This window comes from Heterodontus francisci, chromosome 14 (genome assembly GCF_036365525.1).
Source record: "Heterodontus francisci isolate sHetFra1 chromosome 14, sHetFra1.hap1, whole genome shotgun sequence".
In the NCBI taxonomy this organism is placed as follows: Eukaryota; Metazoa; Chordata; class Chondrichthyes; order Heterodontiformes; family Heterodontidae; genus Heterodontus; species Heterodontus francisci.
Window position 1 is genome coordinate 93,932,295 of NC_090384.1, and position 20,240 is coordinate 93,952,534.

At 44.0% G+C, this 20,240-nt stretch overlaps 1 protein-coding gene across 5 annotated transcripts in view; it reads left to right on the plus strand.

Moving 5' to 3' along the window:
• The window catches only part of LOC137377161 (src substrate cortactin-like), a 78,167-nt gene that overhangs the window by 32,284 nt on the left and 25,643 nt on the right, over nucleotides 1-20,240 (plus strand). For 4 of the 5 annotated variants that reach the window (XM_068046552.1, XM_068046554.1, XM_068046555.1 and 1 more), the window contains exons 6-9: nucleotides 1,363-1,417; nucleotides 2,240-2,350; nucleotides 11,518-11,628; nucleotides 18,804-18,914. In XM_068046552.1, the coding sequence (XP_067902653.1) occupies nucleotides 1,363-1,417; nucleotides 2,240-2,350; nucleotides 11,518-11,628; nucleotides 18,804-18,914 (388 nt within the window). The remainder of the gene's footprint in view (nucleotides 1-1,362; nucleotides 1,418-2,239; nucleotides 2,351-11,517; nucleotides 11,629-18,803; nucleotides 18,915-20,240) is intronic. The other variant, XM_068046556.1, reaches the window with a different exon arrangement.

A 20,240-nucleotide genomic window follows, 5' to 3' on the forward strand; every position in this document is an offset into this window, starting at 1 on the left:
GGCGTCATCGATAAGGCCGCCATCAACTGCTTTTTATTTTAAAATTAGTACAACCGAGTGGCTTGCACGGCCATTTCAGAGGGCAGCTAAGTCCACTACGTTGCTGTGGGTCTGGAGTCACATGTAGGCCAGACCAGCTAAGGATGGCAGATTTCCTCTCCTCAAGGACAGTATCTCAAGAGGCGAGCCTCCTGACCCCTATGAAGTGAACCAGATAGGTTTTCTACGAAATTCAGCTTGGATGCCTCTTTAATCTTATTCTCTGCAAGGATGTTACTAGCCTAAATTTTAATTTTCATTTGAGCTGAACTATTTGCTTGAACTTGAAGTTCATTTCACTCCTTTTCAGAATGCTTTGGTGTAAGGTCAACAGGTCATGGGGAGGAAAGAGGTGCATAAGAATCAGACAGCAACAGCAAAAGATTTGAGCTGGATGGAAAATAGGGTAGATTATTCTGAGCTGCCCTTCCCCAGAAAGAAACGCCACAGTCTTTAAGAGGCTTTGGCTGTAAATATTTTGTGACTGTGACCATAGGAAAGAGAAAAAGTGAATCCATTATCTATCTATCCATCCCTCCCTTCCTTCCTCTGGTGGTTGCTGCAATAAAACTCTGGTGCGTATTTAGGTAAAGTGACCATAATAAATGGCGGAGCAGGCTCGAAGGGCTGAATGGCCTACTCCTATCTTCTATGTTTCTGTGTTTTGGAATGCTCTGAGAACTTTGTGTGAGAGTTGAAAATGGCTTATTTTATTTGTCTCGTGTTCTACTTTTGGTGAATATTGTACTAAAGCTCATTTTAAAATTACTGCATGTTTTCTGTATAGATCTGAGGACCTGTTTGTGCTCTGGCCAAGATATTTGTTTGCCACTTGTGGTAGTGATGCTGGTTAGCAGCAGGTGAACACAGCCTCTCCCACTTCTCCCTCGCTCCTGCTGCTTCCCCCACAACATAGATCAAGTATTTTCTCTCCCCTGCCCACCCCCCATTGCCCTCTGGGATTTTTTGCCTGAACTTTGTCTCCAAAGTGGTGCCACAGTCGAATTTGTACGGTTTACCCACTATATTAAACATCAAGGAACCAAAGGCTCAAATTCCAGCTCCTCTGCACTTCTCACTCCTGCAGTGTTTTCACTACATTTCTCCTAGCTATCATCAAGCTTTGCAGAAACGCAGTTTGCACTGGTGAAGAAATTGCAGTTGCTTTTCAGAAGAATAATGAAGTATTGCGCGGTCAATAATCTGAGCAATGTGTTACCGCAAAACCTGAGCGCTGACTTGTAAATCTGAATTCTCGTATTTTTGTGGAAGCACTCTGTGCAAATGAAAGTTGTGCGACTAAGTGTTTTCTAACTCTTACAGTCTGCAGTGGGGTTTGAATATGAAGGCAAGACTGCCAAACATGCATCACAAAAAGGTACAGTGAATTTTCGGCGGAATAACTGATGTTCAAATTGGATTTTTTTTTTTAACTTATGAACTGGAAGATATTTTGACTTTTTAAATAGGCCTTTTGCTTTATTGGGAATGGATTGAATTGCCTCCTTCTGTGCTTTGCTGTGATCTCTACTTATTTTTCCACATGTAACTCACCTTGAGTCAACTCTGTGTCTTTGCACTTGGTGTTTTATGGAATTTTCCAATGAACCACTACCAGATTATTTAATGGGTAGCAGCCCTACCCATTTTAATTAATCCCTTCCAACTCTAACTCAATTTTGATTTTTTTTTTGTTGAAAATTAGTTACCAAATGAGCATCTTATTTAGTCAGAACGAAGGATAAAACTATACCATGAATGTTCTGGAAGTAGCTCTCATTAATTGTGCACTGTTTAAAATGATATTTCTTGATCTGTTGCCCTTGTCTCCTGATTTTATCAGAAATGTTACTGCTTTCCTGGTGGCCCCTAGAGTAAACTTAAAAGCAAGAGGCAAATTTGAATCTCCAGGAAAGCATTTTTGCAGCAAACCTTCAGTTCAATGCACCACTATGGAGGTGCCTTCCACCAGTTTTTTTTTTTTCCAGGTGTGTGCATCAAGACTATTATAGCTCACCCCTCGCATATTATGTTATGTGGTGATAGTCTCCTATATGTGAATAAAACACAGTTGTTTTCTCTGGTACTGCTTCATAACTGGACTGCTTATGGTTGCTAAATCATGGGGCCTTTGCATTTCTGCTGCAATCAAAGTTGTTGCATGCTGCATTTGATGCTTTTGCTATCTTGAATTATTCAGACTACAGTACTGGTTTTGGGGGGAAGTATGGAGTGCAAGCAGATCGAGTGGACAAGAGCGCCCTCGGCTTCGATTACCAGAGCAAACCTGAGGTCCACGAGTCCCAGAGAGGTTTGTCATGTTTGCTTTTCTATTGGTTTCTCTTCCCCCTCCAAGAGGTAAAGGAGGAGTGGGGTGGGGAGAGAATGTGGTTTTTAATTTGGTGCACTGATGCACTTTGTAACTGTGTGGGTCACCTCGGGGATCTGCTTCAAACTTGATTTGTTTTCTCTCTGCACCCTAAGCGTTTCCTTTCACAATCTGCTGAAACTCCAGGTGGTTGGCTCCACCTGTTTTGTTTGTGAAATTCCTTCGTGAACTTGGGAAATCTTGACAGGTTGCAAATCCCTTGGAAGCTTTTCAGTTCCAAGAAATATTCAGATTCTGGGTTGAGACTGTGTTGCATAATTTAACGATTTTGTAAACCAAGGCAACATTGACATGACCAGGTGGTGCCTGTTAAACTGATGGCAGAGTTCTGCATTGCAAATCCAGAGGCGGAACCCAACCTAACTCTCTGGAATGCAGTGGAACAAGATTCCATGGACTTTCCAGTCCATACAGTTGTTTGACAAAAGTCATTGACCTCAAAACATTAACTCTTTCTTTCTCCACAGATGCTACCTGATCTGCTGAATGTTTCCAGCATTTTCTGTTTTTATTTCAGATTTCCTGTATCCATGGAATTTCCCTTTGCTTTGGAGGCAGGGCAGGCCCAGGTTCTAGATTTACACTGCAAGAACCTTGTGACAGTATTGATTCAATGTTAAAGTTGCAGTATAAATGCACTCTAAGAAACCTTTGATTTGCATATATAAGAATTCATGACACTTCATTATGTGGAGGAACTGGGAATTGAATTTGGAAAAGTGTATAACAGGCTGTCGATCTACTGTCATGCATCTTCTACTGTTGCCAAAAGTTAGTGACTCCTGTTGAGTTTGCTAATGTTTAAGGTTGTTTCCAAGTTCATCCTTGGCTAATTCAACACCATTCATAGAGTGCATGTCCCCCATTTTCCCTTTCTATGTGCAGTATATTTCACATGCCATTGCTCCTCCTAATCACATGTCTTGTTTAACTCCTCCTCCTATTAATTTCTGACCTTCATTCTTCAATTCCACCATGCCCAGTGTGCATTGAGTTTCTGATTCCATGTCACTGATGTTTATTAGAAACGGCACTCTAACAACTACCTGCTGTTTTCCACCTTTCAGCCAATTACTTAACCATTCCCAGGTTTCAGTCATTGACTGGAAAAGACTGCGGAAATTCAAAATGAGTTTGTATCCATCAGTCTTTTTAGTCCATTGTCTTCAGCTTCCAATCATGCAAACGTTTCCAGGTCAAAGGGAACAGTCGGGGAACTTAGTGTATTTAACTATTGATACAAACTTACACCAATATTGATTTCTGAAAAGAAATGTTTAAATGATTCAACAATGATAAAATATTGATTTAAGTTCATCAGTTCCAATGACATTAGTAAACCCAAGATACTGATGGATAAAATCATTATTATGTGGTTTTTACATGACCTTTATCACTCCTTATGCATTTTGTAGTCGGAAGAAACTCTTTTCTATCAGCGGATTCAATATTGTGTTTTCTTCCTACTTTATTGGTTACCAGCACTGAGCTTCTATTGTGGCAATAGTTTGTTCCCTGTGGAGTGACTAGGTAGTTCCACCTATGTTAATCTCGCTGTACAACTAGACTTTCTGGTATCTCCACAAATGATGAGACTGCTTTCTGCAGGTCTTTCCAGTTCCTTATGAATCACCTTCCTATCTTTAATCCTTCAATCATCGAATCTGATACTTCCTGTCACACTCCTGCTGTATTCTGGCGACTACTTTTGAGGTTATCAGGCAATATACTGAGGATACTGAGGGATAGGATCTATTCCCATTTGGAAGAAAATGGGCTTATCAGTGATAGGCAACATGGTTTTGTGCAGGGAAGGTCATGTCTTACCAACTTAATAGAATTCTTTGAGGAAGTGACAAAGTTGATTGATGAGGGAAGGGCTGTCGATGTCATATACATGGACTTCAGTAAGGCATTTGATAAGGTTCCCCATGGTAGGCTGATGGAGAAAGTGAAGTCGCATGGGGTCCAGGGTGTACTAGCTAGATGGATAAAGAACTGGCTGGGCAATAGGAGACAGAGAGTAGCAGTGGAAGGGAGTTTCTCAAAATGGAGACGTGTGACCAGTGGTGTTCCACAGGGATCCGTGCTGGGACCACTGTTGTTTGTGATATACATAAATAATTTGGAGGAAAGTATAGGTGGTCTGATTAGCAAGTTTGCAGATGACACTAAGATTGGTGGAGAAGCAGATAGTGAAGGGGACTGTCAGAGAATACAGCAGAATATAGATAGATTGGAGAGTTGGGCAGAGAAATGGCAGATGGAGTTCAATCAGGGCAAATGCAAGGTGATGCATTTTGGAAGATCCAATTCAAGAGTGAACTATACAGTAAATGGAAAAGTCCTGGGGAAAATTGATGTACAGAGAGATTTGGGTGTTCAGGTCCATTGTTCCCTGAAGGTGGCAACGCAGGTCAATAGAGTGGTCAAGAAGGCATACGGCATGCTTTCCTTCATCAGACGGGATATTGAGTACAAGAGTTGGCAGGTCATGTTACAGTTGTATAGGACCTTGGTTCGGCCACATTTGGAATACTGCGTGCAGTTCTGGTCGCCACATTACCAAAAGGATGTAGATGCTTTGGAGAGGGTGCAGAGGAGGTTCACCAGGATGTTGCCTGGTATGGAGGGCGCTAGCTATGAAGAGAGGTTGAGTAGATTAGGATTATTTTCATTAGAAAGACGAAGGTTGAGGGGGGACCTGATTGAGGTGTACAAAATCATGAGAGGTATAGACAGGGTGGATAGCAAGAGGCTTTTTCCCAGAGTGGGGGATTCAATTACTAGGGGACACGAGTTCAAAGTGAAAGGGGAAAAGTTTAGGGGGTTGATGCATGGAAAGTTCTTTACGCAGAGGGTGGTGGGTGCCTGGAACGCGTTGCCAGCGGAGGTGGTAGATGCGGGCACATCGTTTAAGATGTATCTAGACAGATATATGAACGGGCAGGAAGTAAAGAGATACAGACCCTTAGAAAATAGGCGACATGTTTAGATAGAGGATCTGGATCGGCGCAGGCTTGGAGGGCCGAAGGGCCTGTTCCTGTGCTGTAATTTTCTTTGTTCTAATATCACTTCACTGTTTTTAGCCAGACCTGTTAACATTTGAGGGGTGGCTTCAGTTCCATGTCACTTACTAGTCTCTGTTTCACAAGTCAGCTTGTTGTCAGAATGAGTGTCTTGCTTTGCTTGATGAATAGTCTCTGAACTGGTGAGGTATCTAGTATCGTGATTGGTTTAAGGGCAGGACTAATGTCTTTGCCGGCCTGCTATGTTTTTCCAGGAGTGTCTTTGCAATCTTGAGTTCTCTGCGTTGCTGTTTGACAGTGCATATCTTGATCAGCTGATACTGAATTTGTATGTTGTGCAACTGTTGGAATTCACTTGAGTTAAACAATGCTTCATTGTCTGTTTATAGGCTCATTTGGGATACACTGGCTTGCAAAATAAGGTCTGATCTTAGTTACAACTTATTTTTTCCCTTTTTAATCAGACAGATTGTGCATACCAAAGAAATTGGTATAATCTTTCGAATGCATTGTTACGATCGGAATGCACTGTCTGAAAGGGTGGTGGAAGCAGATTCATTAACAACTTTCAAAGGGAATTGGATAAATACTTGAAGGGGGGAGATTTTCAAGACTGTGGAGTATTGTGTGCCGTTTTGGTCGTCTTATCTGAGGAAGGATGCTCTTACTATGGAGGGAGTGCAGTGAAGGTTCATCAGACTCCATCCTGGGATGGCAGGACTGACGTATAAAGAGAGATTGGGTCGATTAGGCTTGTATTCACTAGAGTTTAGAAGAATGAGAGGGGATCTCATAGAAAGCTACAAAATTCTAACAGGACTAGACAGACTAGATGCAGGAAGGATGAGTACAGTGTACCCAACTCACTATACCCCCACTCACTGTAGGCAGGTAGGGGAGTCCAGGACCAAGGATCACAGTCTAAGAATATGGGGTAAGCCATTTAGGACTGAGATGAGGAGGGGTTTCTTCACCCAGAGAGTGGTGAACCTGTGGAATTCTCTACCACAGAAAGCAGTTGAGGCCAAATCATTAAATATATTCAAGAAAGAGTTAGATATAGTTCTTGGGGCTAAAGGGATCAAGGAATACGGGGAGAAAGTGGGAATAGGGTACTGAGTTTGGATGATCAGTCATGATCGTATTGAATGGCGGTTCAGGCTTGAAGGGCCGAATGGCCTACTGCAGCTCCTATTTTTCTATGTTTCTAAGAGGCAGGGGAGTGGGACTAATTGGACAGCTCGTTCAAGGTGCCAGCACAGGCCTGATGGGCCGAATGGCTGCCTCCTTTTGTTTGTAAGATTCTGTGTGAGAATTTATTCCATCTGTTTCAAACAAATAGCACCCAGTCTGCTGCAGAGTATTTGGTGGTTAAACTTCTTGACTTGAAAGTTACCTTGGTACTTGGCCACAGGGCATCACGTTGTACCTTCCATTCACCCTCACAAATTTGCCTATGTTGAATGGCTTCCACTACTAAAAACGGTCTATGTCCACTTTAGAACTGATGATGCTTTTCTCCAGTGGCTAAATTTCTGCTTTGTTTGAAGTGAAGTGTTAGCATTCCAAAGTGCTTACTCACTTGAATTATCAAACCGTGTTCTACTGAGGTGGAATATTTACTGTAATACTAGAAATAGCTGAATCCTGACGTGCTGCTTGTTCAGCATATTGGCATTTTATTTGGTTACGAATCCAACAACTTCCGACGAGGTAATGCAATCTTTGTCTGTGTCATCATTAGCTCTGTCTACAGCTCTGTGTAAGCTGCTGTGTGTCTGGATCTGATTTCTAGACTGTAGGTACTTGGTTGAGAAATGTTCCTGCATCCGTAACGCATTTCCCTTTTGGACTGTAAGCTGAGCAAGCCTCTTTCTTTTGACATGATGTATTCCACAGTATTTACAGTGTACTTTGCAAGCTTTCGACAATTTCTTAGAGCTTATAAAGTACTTCGAGCTCAGAAACAGGCCATTCGGCCCAAAGGATCCACAAGAACCTCACTCTCGCCCCTCTAAATCTAACTCCATCAACATATCCTTCTGTTTCTTTCTCCTTCATGAGCCTCCCCTTAAATGCATTTATTATTTGCCTCAACTACCCCCTTTGCTAGTGAGGTCTATATTCTAACCAGTCTCTGAGAAAAGAAGTTTCTCCTGAATTCTGTATTGATCTATTAATAGATATCTTGTATTTCTGGCCCCTAGTTTTGGCCTCCCCCACAAATGAAAACCCCTTTTATGTCTACCCTTATCAAACCCTTCATAAACTTGAAGACCTTGATTTAAGTCACCCCTCAGTCTTCTCTTGAGAAAAGAGTTCCCCGCCTGTTTAATGTTTCCTGTTGGGAAGAACAGCACAGCATAGGAACGGGCCATTCGGCCCTCCAAGTCTGCGCCGATCTTGATGCCTGCCTAAACTAAAACCTTCTGCACTTTCGGGGTCCGTATCCCTCTATTCCCATCCTATTCATGTATTTGTCAAGATGCCTCTTAAACGTCATTATCGTACCTGCTTCCACCACCTCCCCTGGCAGCAAGTTCCAGGCACTCACCACCCTCTGTGTAAAGAACTTGCCTCGCACATCCCCTCTAAACTTTGCCCCTCTCACCTTAAACCTATGTCCCCTAGTAACTGATTCTTCCACCCTGGGAAAAAAACTTCTGACTATCCACTCTGTCCATGCCGCTCATAACTTTGTAAACCTCTATCATGTCGCCCCTCCACCTCCGTCGTTCCAGTGTAAACAATCCAAGTTTATCCAACCTCTCCTCATAGCTAATGCCCTCCAGACCAGGCAACATCCTGGTAAACCTCTTCTGTACCCTCTCCAAAGCCTCCATGTCCTTCTGGTAGTGTGGCGACCAGAATTGCACGCAATATTCTAAGTGTGGCCTAACTAAGGTTCTGTACAGCTGCAGTATGACTTGCCAATTTTTATACTCTATGCCCCGACCGATGAAGGCAAGCATGCCGTATGCCTTCTTGACTACCTTATCCACCTGCGTTGCCATTTTTAGGCCCAGATCTCTCTGCCTGTCAATACTCCTAATGGTTCTGCCATTTACTGTATACTTCCCACCTACATTAGACCTTCCAAAATGCATTACCTCACATTTGTCCAGATTATACTCCATCTGCCATTTCTCCGCCCAAGTCTCCAACCAATCTAAATCCTGCTGTATCCTCTGACAATCCTCATCACTGTCTGCAACACCACCAACCTTTGTGTCGTCTGCAAACTTACTAATCAGACCAGCTACATTTTCCTCAATCATTTATGTATGCTACAAAGAGCAAAGGTCCCAGCACTGATTCCTGCGGAACACCACTAGTCAAATCCCTCCATTCAGAAAAGTACCCTTCCACTGCTACCCTCTGTCTTCTATGACCGAGCCAGTTCTGTATCCATCTTGCCAGCTCCCCTCTGATCCTGTGTGACTTCACCTTTTGTAGCAGTCTGCCATGAGGGACCTTGTCAAAGGCTTTACTGAAGTCCATATAGATAACATCCACTGCTCTTCCTTCATCAATCATAACCTCTTAGTTCTTGTATCATCTGGTAAATCTTTGCACCTTCTCCAGTGCCCCTCTGTTTTTTTTATATTATGCAGACCAGAACTGTTCATTGTACTCCAAGTGGAATCTAACCAAAGTTCTGTACAAGTTTCGCATAATTTCTCTGCTTTCTAATTCTTTCCCTCTAGACATAAAACCCAGTGCTTTGTTAATGGCCTTTATTAATCTGTCACTTTTTAGTGATCTGTTGATCTGTAATTGCAGCTCCCTCTGTTTCTGTACCTATTTGGACACTTATTTTCCAAGGGCTATGTGACGTCCTTCCTTCTAAAATGTGTTGTCTCGCACTTAGCTGTATTGAAGTTAATTTGTCAATTGCATGTTCATTCTGCAAGTTTATTAATGTCTTCCTGTATATTGTTGCAGTCCTCCTTTTGTATTAACTATATCCCTGAATTTGGTGTCATCAGTAAATTTTAAAATGGCACTTCCGTTTCCTGAGTTCAGTCATTTATATAAATGGTGAACAACAGTCGTTCCCAGCAGCGATCCTTGTGGAACAATACTTCCCACCATTTGCCAATCTGAGTACGTAGCTACACTCTTTCCTGTTTTGCGGCCAGCTTGCTATCCTTTCTGTTACTTGTGCCCTAACTCCACATGTTCTGATCTGAGTCGTGAGTCTATTATGCCTTCATACGTGGAGCCGCTTTCTCCTTTATCAACACTATATGTTGCACTTCTTCCTGGGCTGCTTTACCATTGATTTACTAGCCTTACACATGTCAACTCTAGCTTTCAGTATCTGTTTTGGTATTTCTGGCAGTTTGTCCTCTGTATCAGTGATTATTTTGTCTGTTTATACTAAGTTGTGGAACCATTATCACAATTGAGTATATACCATTCATAGTTGGTGTCTCATCACCAAGTTGCTGCATAATGCTAAGAACAGCATCTATTGGATTTGTCATTTGTCTCGAACTGCCTTCCAATACCTCTCTGCCTATAATAGTTGTTAGTGTAGCAGTCTTGACGTCATTTGGCTGCTTAATAAGAGGGGATGCAATCTTTTCATTGTCCCATATTCTTGTAAAGCTTTTCCAGTTGCTGGTTAGATTACCTGTAGTGCCTAGTTCTGCTGAGAATGCTGCATTTTGTTAACTAAAGAAGAACTAACTGCTTAACATGTTATTTTTCCATTTTAAAATGATTTTGTGGCAGATTTGTGTCTGAGTAGGGTACAATGAAACAAAAATAGAATAGTGCATATCTGGATCTTGGCAGTTCAGAATATTTAACTGAAAGCACTTGTAGGAAACTCTTTTTTTTTTCCTGGCTTAAATTTCTCTCTGCCATTCTTTCTCCCTTCTTCCACTCTCTTCTCCACCCCCTCCCACCCAACTCCTTTTTTTAAAACCTTCTGAATTACTTATTTCCATTGTGATGCCGTGCTGCATTTTGTGAATTTAAATTGAGTTAGCAAACGGGAGTGCAGACATAGCTTGTATTAATCAGCCTTTATAAGACACTGGGCTGGATTTTACCAGCCCCTTGACGCCAAGGGTCGTGGTGGGGAGACCTGTAAAATGTTAGCAGAGAGGCCTGCCATGACCACAAGGCTGAGAAGGCCCCGCCGGATATTAACTGCAGCAGCGAGGCCTCGGTGCGGCCCTCCCAACGCTTGGCGTGCGGCCTTCATTAAAATATTTAAATGAGGGTAATAAACATGCAAATGAACTTGGCTCCAGCTGCTGGCAGACCCACGCCGATTTTACGGCTACCGGCCGCAACTTGCGCACCTTTGGAACTCGAAAGCGTGACACAGGTGGGGGGGAAGGAGTCATATCAGGTTGTTGGGGGAGAGGTGGGAAAAAAATTCTTTTCATTGGGTGTGGGGATGGTGGGAAGGAGTTTAGGGTCAAAGGGAATAAAGTTCAGCGGGGGGGAAAGGTCGTAACATAACTAATTTTTTTGGGGGGGGTGCGGATAGGCCAGAAAACTAACAACTTATTCATATTGGGGGTTGGAAGAGGGGATTGCAGGTGTGGACAAATCTTTATTTAAATTTTCACAGAACTGGCACCTTTTTAAAAAAAAATTTAAATTTTCTCCTAAAGGGCTGGAAACCCTTTAAAAATGGCACTGGTGCCTGCGCAGTTGCTGGGAACACGGCAGCCGCCCCCTCTCTGTCATCGGGGGTGGCTACTCCGCCCCCTCCATTTAAATGAGCCCCCGCCCGTAATATCACAGGGGCTCTGCAGTGGCGCTTCCGTGTCGGAAGGCCGCTGACTTCACCGTGTGCTGCCATGGAGCGTGTGCTGATAAAATTCAGCCCACTGTCTTTAGCTGTTGATGGGACACCATTCTTGAGCAGAGGGATTAGTCAGGTAACTTCTTGTGTTTAATTGTGGTTGCACAATTATACGAAGATTGATACTGCTCTGATGCACCAAATTGGCTTTTGCCTATCTGCAGTTTGGAAGGTTCTATTGAGTAAAATTCCTCAGCTTTATTTTAAGAAAATGATTTGTTTTGCTGTAGATTATTCCAAAGGATTTGGTGGCAAGTACGGAGTAGAAAAGGATAAAGTGGACAAAAGTGCTGTTGGCTTTGAATACCAAGGAAAAACCGAAAAGCATGAATCACAAAAAGGTTGGTTACATCAGTTTCACTTAAGACTCGACAATGCAGCTGGATTTGATAATGCGGTGGTTTGCTTATTGCAACCTAAATTGCCAGCGCTCCCAGTGTGTATTGACTATCTGCATAGATTGTGAGGAATGTCAAGAATGGTGCACCGAGTTACTGTGTTAGCTGAGAAGGTGGTTGCCTCATCCATTTATTAGTGGCAGGTTTTAACGTGAGGTGTATGGGGAAACTTGAGCACTTGAGTCTGGCGTATTCTTTTGTGCTTATCCAGGTAAGGGATGTCAGTCACGGATCACTGCCAGCTTCCTGTTTCACGCTGCCAGCATCAAATGAAGTATAATGTAGCTCAGACAAGGTGCAGGACATGGCACCTTTTTTTACTTTGTATCAGCACCCTGCTTTAAACCAACTCGTGTCACATTTCTATTTCCCAACCCTATGATCTCTTGGAAAATTTAAAAACTGAGATTGATAGATTTTTGTTGGGCCAGAGTATTAAAGGTTACATAATTTCATAAGAAATAAGAGCAGGAGTAGGCCATTTGGCTCCTCGAGCCTGCTCTGCCATTCAATAAGCACATAGCTGATCTGATCGTGGCCTGAACTCCACTTTTCTGCGTATTTTCCTCCCCGCCCAAATAAACTCCCTTGTAGTTCAAAAATCTGTCCAACTAAGCCTTGAATATATTCAATGACCCAGCCTCCACTGCTCTCTGGGGTAGAGAATTTCAAAGGTTGAGAACACTCTGAGAAGAAATTCCTTCTCTTCACCATCTTAAAGGGAGACCCTTATTTTGAAACTCTGCCCCCCAGTTCCAAATTCCCCCATGAGGGGAAACATCCTGTTAGCATCTACCCTGTTAAGCCCCTTCAGAATCTTATGTTTCATAGTCATAGAGTCGTACAGCATAAAAACAGGCCCTTCGGCCCACCGCGTCCATGTCGACCATAATGCCGATCTATACTAATCCCACCTGCCTGCATTACATTCCATATCCCTCTATTCCTTACTCATTCAAGTACCTGTCCAGATGCCTCTTAAATGTCGCTACTGTTCCTGCCTCCACCACCTCCTCTGGCAGCTCATTCCAGATACCCACTATTCTTTGTGTGAGAAACTTACCCCTTTAAAGCTCCTCCCTCTCACCTTAAATCTATGACCTCTAATTTTAGTCACCCCTACCATGGGAAACAGACTCTGGCTATCTACCCTATCTATGCCTCTCATAATTTTATATACCTCTATCATGTCCCCTCTCAGCCTCCTTCGCTCCAGGGAAAACAGACCCAGCCTATCCAATCTTTCTTTATAACTCAAGCCCTCCAAACCAGGCAACATCCTTGTGAATCTTTTCTGCACCCTCTCTAGCTTAATCACTTCTTTCCTGTAGTGCGGCAACCAAAACTGCACACAGTACTCCAAATGCGGCCTAACCAACGTTATGTACAACTGTAACATGACGTCCTAACTCTTGTACTCAGTGCCTCGGCTGATGAAGGCAAGCATGCCATCCGCTTACTTCACCACCCTGTCTACATGTGCTGCCACTTTCAGGGAACTATGTGCTTGCACCCCAAGGTGTCTCTGCTCAACAACACTCCCCAGGGCCCTGCCATTCACTGTATATGTCCTGCTCTGGTTTAACTTCCCAAAATGCATCACTTCACACTTGTCTGCATTAAATTCCATTTGCCATGCCCTTGCCCACTTTCCCAGTTGATCTATATCCTGTTGTAACCTTAGACAATCTTCTTCACTGGCCACTATACCACCAATTTTGGTGTCATCTGCAAACTTACTAATCATGCCCCTTACATTCACATCCAGGTCATTAATATATATGACAAACAGAGGGCCCAGCACCGATCCCTGCGGCACACCACTGGTCACTGGCCTCCAATCTGAAAAATAACCCTCCACTACCACCCTCTGCCTCCTATCACCAAGCCAATTTTGTATACAATTTGCTAGCTCACCCTGGATCCCATGGTTTTTGAACCTTCTGGACCAGCCTACCATGTGGGACCTTGTCAAAGGCCTTGCTAAAGTCCATGTAGACAACGTCCATCGCCCTGCCCTCGTCAATCTTCTTGGTCACCTCCTTGAAAAACTCAATCAAATTCGTGAGACATGATTTCCCATGCACAAATCCATGCTGACTATCCCTAATCAGAACATGCCTTTCCAAATGCATATAAATCCTGTCTCTCAGAATCCCTTCCAATAACTTTCCCACCACTGATGTAAGGCTCACCGGCCTATAGTTCCCTGGCTTATCCCTGCTGCCCTTCTTAAATAAAGGCACAACATTAGCTATCCTCCAGTCTTAAACCTCATCTGTGGCTAACGATACAAAAATCTCTTCCAGGGCCCCAGCAATCTCCTCCCTTGCTTCCCATAGCATCCTAGGATACACCTGGTCAGGTCCTGGGGATTTATCCACCTTATTGCGCTTCAAGATCTCCAATACCACCTCCTTTGTAATGTTGATATGCTCCAGGATATCGCTGTTCCCTCCCTTGAACTCACGGGCTTCCATGACCACCTCCACAGTAAATACGGAAGAGAAATATTCATTTAATACCTCGCCCATTTCCCGTCGCTCCACGCATAGATTGCCACACATCCATAAGGGGACCTACTCTCTGCCTAGCTACCCTTTTACTCTTAATATACTTACAGAATCTTTTAGGATTCTCCTTTATCTTATCTGCCAGGGAAATCTCATGGCCCCTTTTCGCCCTCCTAATTTCCTCAAGTGTACTCCTACATCCCCTATACTCCTCGAGGGACTCACTTGATCCCAGCTGCCTATACCTGACATATGCCGCCTCCTTTGTCCTGACCAGACCCTCAATATCCCTCGTTAACCAAGGTTCCCTAAACTTGCCAGCCTTGCCCTTCCATCTAACGGGAACATGCTGGCCCTGAACTCTTCTTATCTCACTTTTAAAAGCCTCCCACTTGCCTGACATCCCTTTTTACCCGTAGACAGCCTCTCCCATTCAACATTTGAGAGTTCCTGTCTGATGCCATCAAAATTAGCCTTCCCCAATTTAGGACTTCAACCTGATAACCAGGTACCATAACTAACTTGAAGCTAATAGAGTTATGGTCACTGGTCCCAAAGTGCTCCCCCACTGACACATCAACCACCTGCCCATCCTCATTTTCTAAGAGGAGGTCGAGTGTAGCCCCTTCTCTAGTAGGGCCATCTACTTTCTGCTTCAGAAAACTATCCTGGACATACTTAACAAATTATTCCCCATCTGATCCTTCCCCAGAATACTGAGGGAGGCAAGGGAAGAAATTGCTGGGGCCTTGACAGAAATCTTTGCATCCTCATTGGCTACAGGTGAGGTCCCAGAGGACTGGAGAATAGCCAATGTTGTTCCTTTGTTTAAGAAGGGTAGCAAGGATAATCCAGGAAATTATAGGCCGGTGAGCCTTAGATCAGTGGTAGGGAAATTATTAGAGAGGATTCTTCGGGACAGGATTTACTCCCATTTGGAAACAAATAAACTTATTAGCGAGAGGCAGCATGGTTTTGTGAAGGGGAGGTCGTGTCTCACTAATTTGATTGAGTTTTTTGAGGAAGTGACAAAGATGATTGATGGAAGGGCAGTGGATGTTATCTATATGGACTTCAGTAAAGTCTTTGACAAGGTCCCTCATGGCAGACTGGTACAGAAGGTGAAGTCACACGGGATCAGAGATGAGCTGGCAAGATGGATACAGAACTGGCTCTGTCAGAAGACAGAGGGTAGCAGTGGAAGGGTGCTTTTCTGAATGGAGGGCTGTGACTAGTGGTGTTCCGCAGGGATCAGTGCTGGGACCTTTGCTCTTTGTAGTATATATAAATGATTTGGAGGAAAATGTAGCTGGTCTGATTAGTAAGTTTGCAGACGACACAAAGGTTGGCGGAGTTGCGGATAGTGATGAGGATTGTCAGAGAATACAGCAGGATATAGATCGGTTGGAGACTTGGGTGGAGAAATGGCAGATGGAGTGTAATCTGGACAAATGTGAGGTAATGCATTTTGGAAGATCTAATGCAGGTGGGAAGTATACAGTAAATGGCAGAACCCTTGGGAGCATTGACAGGCAGAGAGATCTGGGCGTACAGGTCTACAGGTCACAAAGTGGCAACGCAGGTGGATAAGGTAGTCAAGAAGGCATACGGCATGCTTGCCTTCATCGGTCGGGGCATAGAGTATAAAAATTGGCAAGTCATGCTGCAGCTGTACAGAACTTTAGCTAGGCCACACTTAGAATATTGCGTGCAATTCTGGTTGCCACACTACCAGAAGGACGTGGAGGCTTTGGAGAGGGTACAGAAGAGGGTTTACCAGGATGTTGCCTGGTCTGGAGGGCATTGGCTATGAGGAGAGGTTGGATAAAGTCGGATTGTTTTCATTGGAACGACGGAGTTGGAGGGGCGACATGATAGAGGTTTACAAAGTTATGAGCGGCATGGACAGAGTGGATAGTCAGAAGCTTTTTCCCAGGGTGGAAGAGTCAGTTACTAGGGGACGTAGGTTTAAGGTGAGAGGGGCAAAGTTTAGAGGGGATGTGCGAGGCAAGTTCTTTACACAGAGGGTGGTGAGTGCCTGGAACTTGCTGCCGGGGGAGGTGGTGGAAGCAGGTACGATAATGACGTTTAAGAGGCATCTTGACAAATACATGAATAGGATGGGAATGGAGGGATACGGTCCCCGGATGTGCAGAAGGTGTTAGTTTCGGCAGGCATTAAGATCGGCGCAGGCTTGGAGGGCCAAATGGCCTGTTCCTGTGCTGTACTGTTCTTTGTTCGATCCCTTAGCACTAAGGCAGTCCCAGTCAATATTAGGGAAGTTTAAATCACCTACTATTACAACCCTATAATTCCTACACCTATCTGATTTCCCTACATATATGTTCCTCCACTTCCCTCTGACTATTGGGGGCCTATAGTATAATCCCATCAAAGTGATCACCCCTTTCTTATTTCTAAGTTCTACCCATATGGCCTCGCTGAACATTTCCCCCCAGGATATCCTCTCTAAGTACTGCCGTGATGTCCTCCCTAATCAATAGTGCAACTCCCCCCTCCTCTCTTACTTCCACCTCTGTCACGCTGGAAGCATTGGTATCCCGGAACATTGAGCTGCCAGTCCTGCCCATCCCTCAACCACGTTTCCGTAATAGCTATAATATCACAATCCCATGTACCGATCCATGCTCTGTGTTCATCTGCCTTACCTGGTAAGGCTTCTTGCATTAAAGTAAATGCAGTTTAGCCTACCAGACCTTCCACGCTCCCTGTCCTGCCCCTGCCCGGCCTGCCTACTGGGCCTGCTTGCTTTAACCTCTACGTTTGCCTCAACTATATCTCATCTGAGAGACTACTACTTTGGGTTCCTCCCCCCCTGCAAGACTAGTTTAAACCCTCCTGAGTAGTACTAGCAAACCTCCCCGCAGGATATTGGTCCCCCTCCAGTTTCGATGCAACCCGTCCTTGGACAGGTCAATCAGATTTTTTTTTAAATTCTTTCATGGGATGTGGGTATCACAGTCTAGGACAGCATTTATTGCCCATCCCTAATTGCCTTTGAGAAGGTTGTGGTGAGCTGCCTTCTTGAACGGCTGCAGTCCATGTGGGGTAGGTACACCCACAGTGCTGTTAGGAAGTGAGTTCCAGGATTTTGACCCAGCGACAGTGAAGGAATGATAATGTAGTTCCAAGTCAGGATGGTGTGTGGCTTGGAGAACTTGCAGGTGGTGTTCCCATGCAACTGCTACCCTTGTCCTTCGAGGTAGTGGAGGTTGCAGGTTTGGAAGGTGCTGTCGGAGGAGCCTTGGTGTGTTGCTGCAGTGCATCATGTAGATGGTGTACACTGCTTCCACTGTGTTGGTGGAGGGAGTGAATGGCACCCCATCAACAAACAATCAAGTGAGCTGCTTTGTCCTGGATGGTGTCAAGCTTCTTGAGTGTTGGAGTTGCATCCATCCAGTTAAGTGGGGAGTCCTCCATCACGCTCCTGACTTGTGTCTTGTGGATGGTGGACAGGCTCTGGGGAGTCGGGAGGTGAGTTACTCAGTGCAGGATTCCTAGCCTCTGACCTGCTCTTCGAGCCACGGTATTTATATGGCTACTCCAGTTCAGTTTCTGGTCAATGGTAACCCTCAGGATGTTGATGGTGGGGGATTCAGCAATCGTAATGCCATTGAATGTCAAGGGGAGGTGATTAGATTCTCTCTTGTTGGAGATGGTCATTGCCTGACATTGTGTGACACGAATGTTACCACTTATCAGCCCAAGCCTGGATATTTTCCAGGTCTTGCTTCATTATCTGAGGAGTTGCGAATGGTGCTGAACATGGTGCAAACATCCCCATTTCTCGCCTTATGATTGAAGGAAGGTCATTGATAAAGCAGCTGATCAGCCATGATGGTATTGAATGGCGGGGCAGGCTTGAGGGGCTGAATTGCCTACTCCTGCTCCTAGTTCTTATCTTATGAAGATGATTGCGTCTCGGACACTGCCCTGAGGAACCCCTGCAGTGATGTCCTGGAGCTGAGATGATTGACCTGCAACAGCCACAACCATCTCCTTTCTAAATGCCAATGAACATCGGCTCAACCTGCTCAACCTTTCCTCATAAGTCAACCTTCTCTTCCTGAGAATCAACCTAGTGAACCTTCTCTTAACTGCCTCCAATAAGGAGATCAAAAACTGTATGCAGTACTCTAGGTTTGGTCTCACCAATGCCCTGTACAGTTGTAGCAAGACTTCCCTCCTTTTGGCTTCCATCCTCCTTGCAATGAAGGCCAAAGATTAAGGAACAGAGGCAGGCAGATACAGATCAGCCATAATTTAACTGAATGGCAGAATAGGTTTGAATGGCCTACTCCTGCTTCTTTTGTTCTCTGAATGACATTGTTACTTGCTCAATTTATATTTTGTATTGTGGACCCAATGCCACTTGGAGCTGAGTTGGACTGTCAACTCGTTTTACAAAGAGAGTTAGTATGGGGAGCTTTCATGCTATTTGTCTGGGATTGATTTGAAAGCTCAGATGCCAATCCATTATCCCCCAGTCGTCGTCCTCTTTCAGTAGATTTTGTGCTTTGTGTGCACTTTGGTATTATCCCACTATTCACTTCCAAACCAATTGACAGCACTTGTTTTCATTAGATTACGTCAAAGGTTTTGGTGGAAAGTTTGGCGTCCAGACAGATCGACAGGACAAGAATGCCTTGGGTTGGGATCACCAAGAGACAACACAACTTCATGAATCTCAGAAAGGTAAGTGGTTGGTAACTTTGAGATCGACGAAAGATAAATGGCAAATCTGCAAGAATAAGTGAGCGTTGGAAATGGTGGTCCCTGGCTAGAACAGCACAGAATCTTTCAGATTCAAGAAACCTAGGGGAGGGGGAGAAAAGGGAGTCTTAAAAGTGGAAGGAAGGGAGAAGAATGAGAATTTGTTTGCCACCGCTAAAATTTAAATAAAAAGAGGGTTGAAAAGTGACATTGGGAAATTGCTTAAGAATCTGAACAAATGAAGTAGGAGCAGAAGTAGGCCATTTGGCCCCTCTAGCCTGGTCTACCATTAAATAAGATCATTGCAGATCTGTTTGTGTCGTGAATTCCAAACACCCCAATAATCTTTGATTCCCTTGCTTAACAAGAATCAATCTACCTCTGCCTCCACCACCATCTGAGGCAGAGAGTTCCAAAGTTGCACAACCCTCAGGAAAAAAAATTCTCCTTGTCTCTGTCCTAAAAGGGCAACACCTAATTTTAAAACAGTGCCCTCTCATTCCAGACTCACCCACAAGAGGAAACATCCTTTCCACATCCACCTTGTCAAGTCCATTCAGGATCTTATATACTTCAATCAAGTCTCCCCTCACTCTTCTAAACTCCAGTGAAAACAAACCCAGTTTGTTCAGCCTTTCCTCGTAAGATAACTCGCTCATTCTAGGTAACAATCTAATAAACCTCCTCTGAACCGCCTCCAACACATTCACATCCTTCCTTTAAATAAGGAGACCAAAACTGCACATGGTATTCAAGATGTAGTCTCACCAGTGCCCTGTATAATTGAAGCATAACATCCTTACATTTATTTTCAATTCCTCTCATAATAAAGGATAGCATTCCATTGGCCACCTTTATTACTTGCTGTTACCTGCATACTAACTTTTTGTGACTCATATACTAGAACACCTAGATCCCTCTGCACCTTGGAATTCTTCAGTCGTTCTCCGTTTAAGTAATACTCTGCTTTTTTTTATTCCTGCCAAAGTGAACAACTTCACATTTTCCCACGTTATACTCCATCTGACAGATTTTTGTCCACTCACTCAACCTATCTATATCAGTCTGAAACCTGCTTATGTCCTCTTCACAACATACTTTCCTACCTACCTTTGTGTCATCTGCAAATTTAGCTACCATGCCATCACTCCCCTCCTCTAAATCATTGATAAAAATGGTTAAAACTTGAGGTCCCAGCACAGACCCCTGCGGGATGCCACTCATCACATCCTGCCAATCAGAAAGGGACCCATTTATGCACACTGTTTTTTGCCAGCCAGCCAATCTTCTATGCATGCTAATATGTTA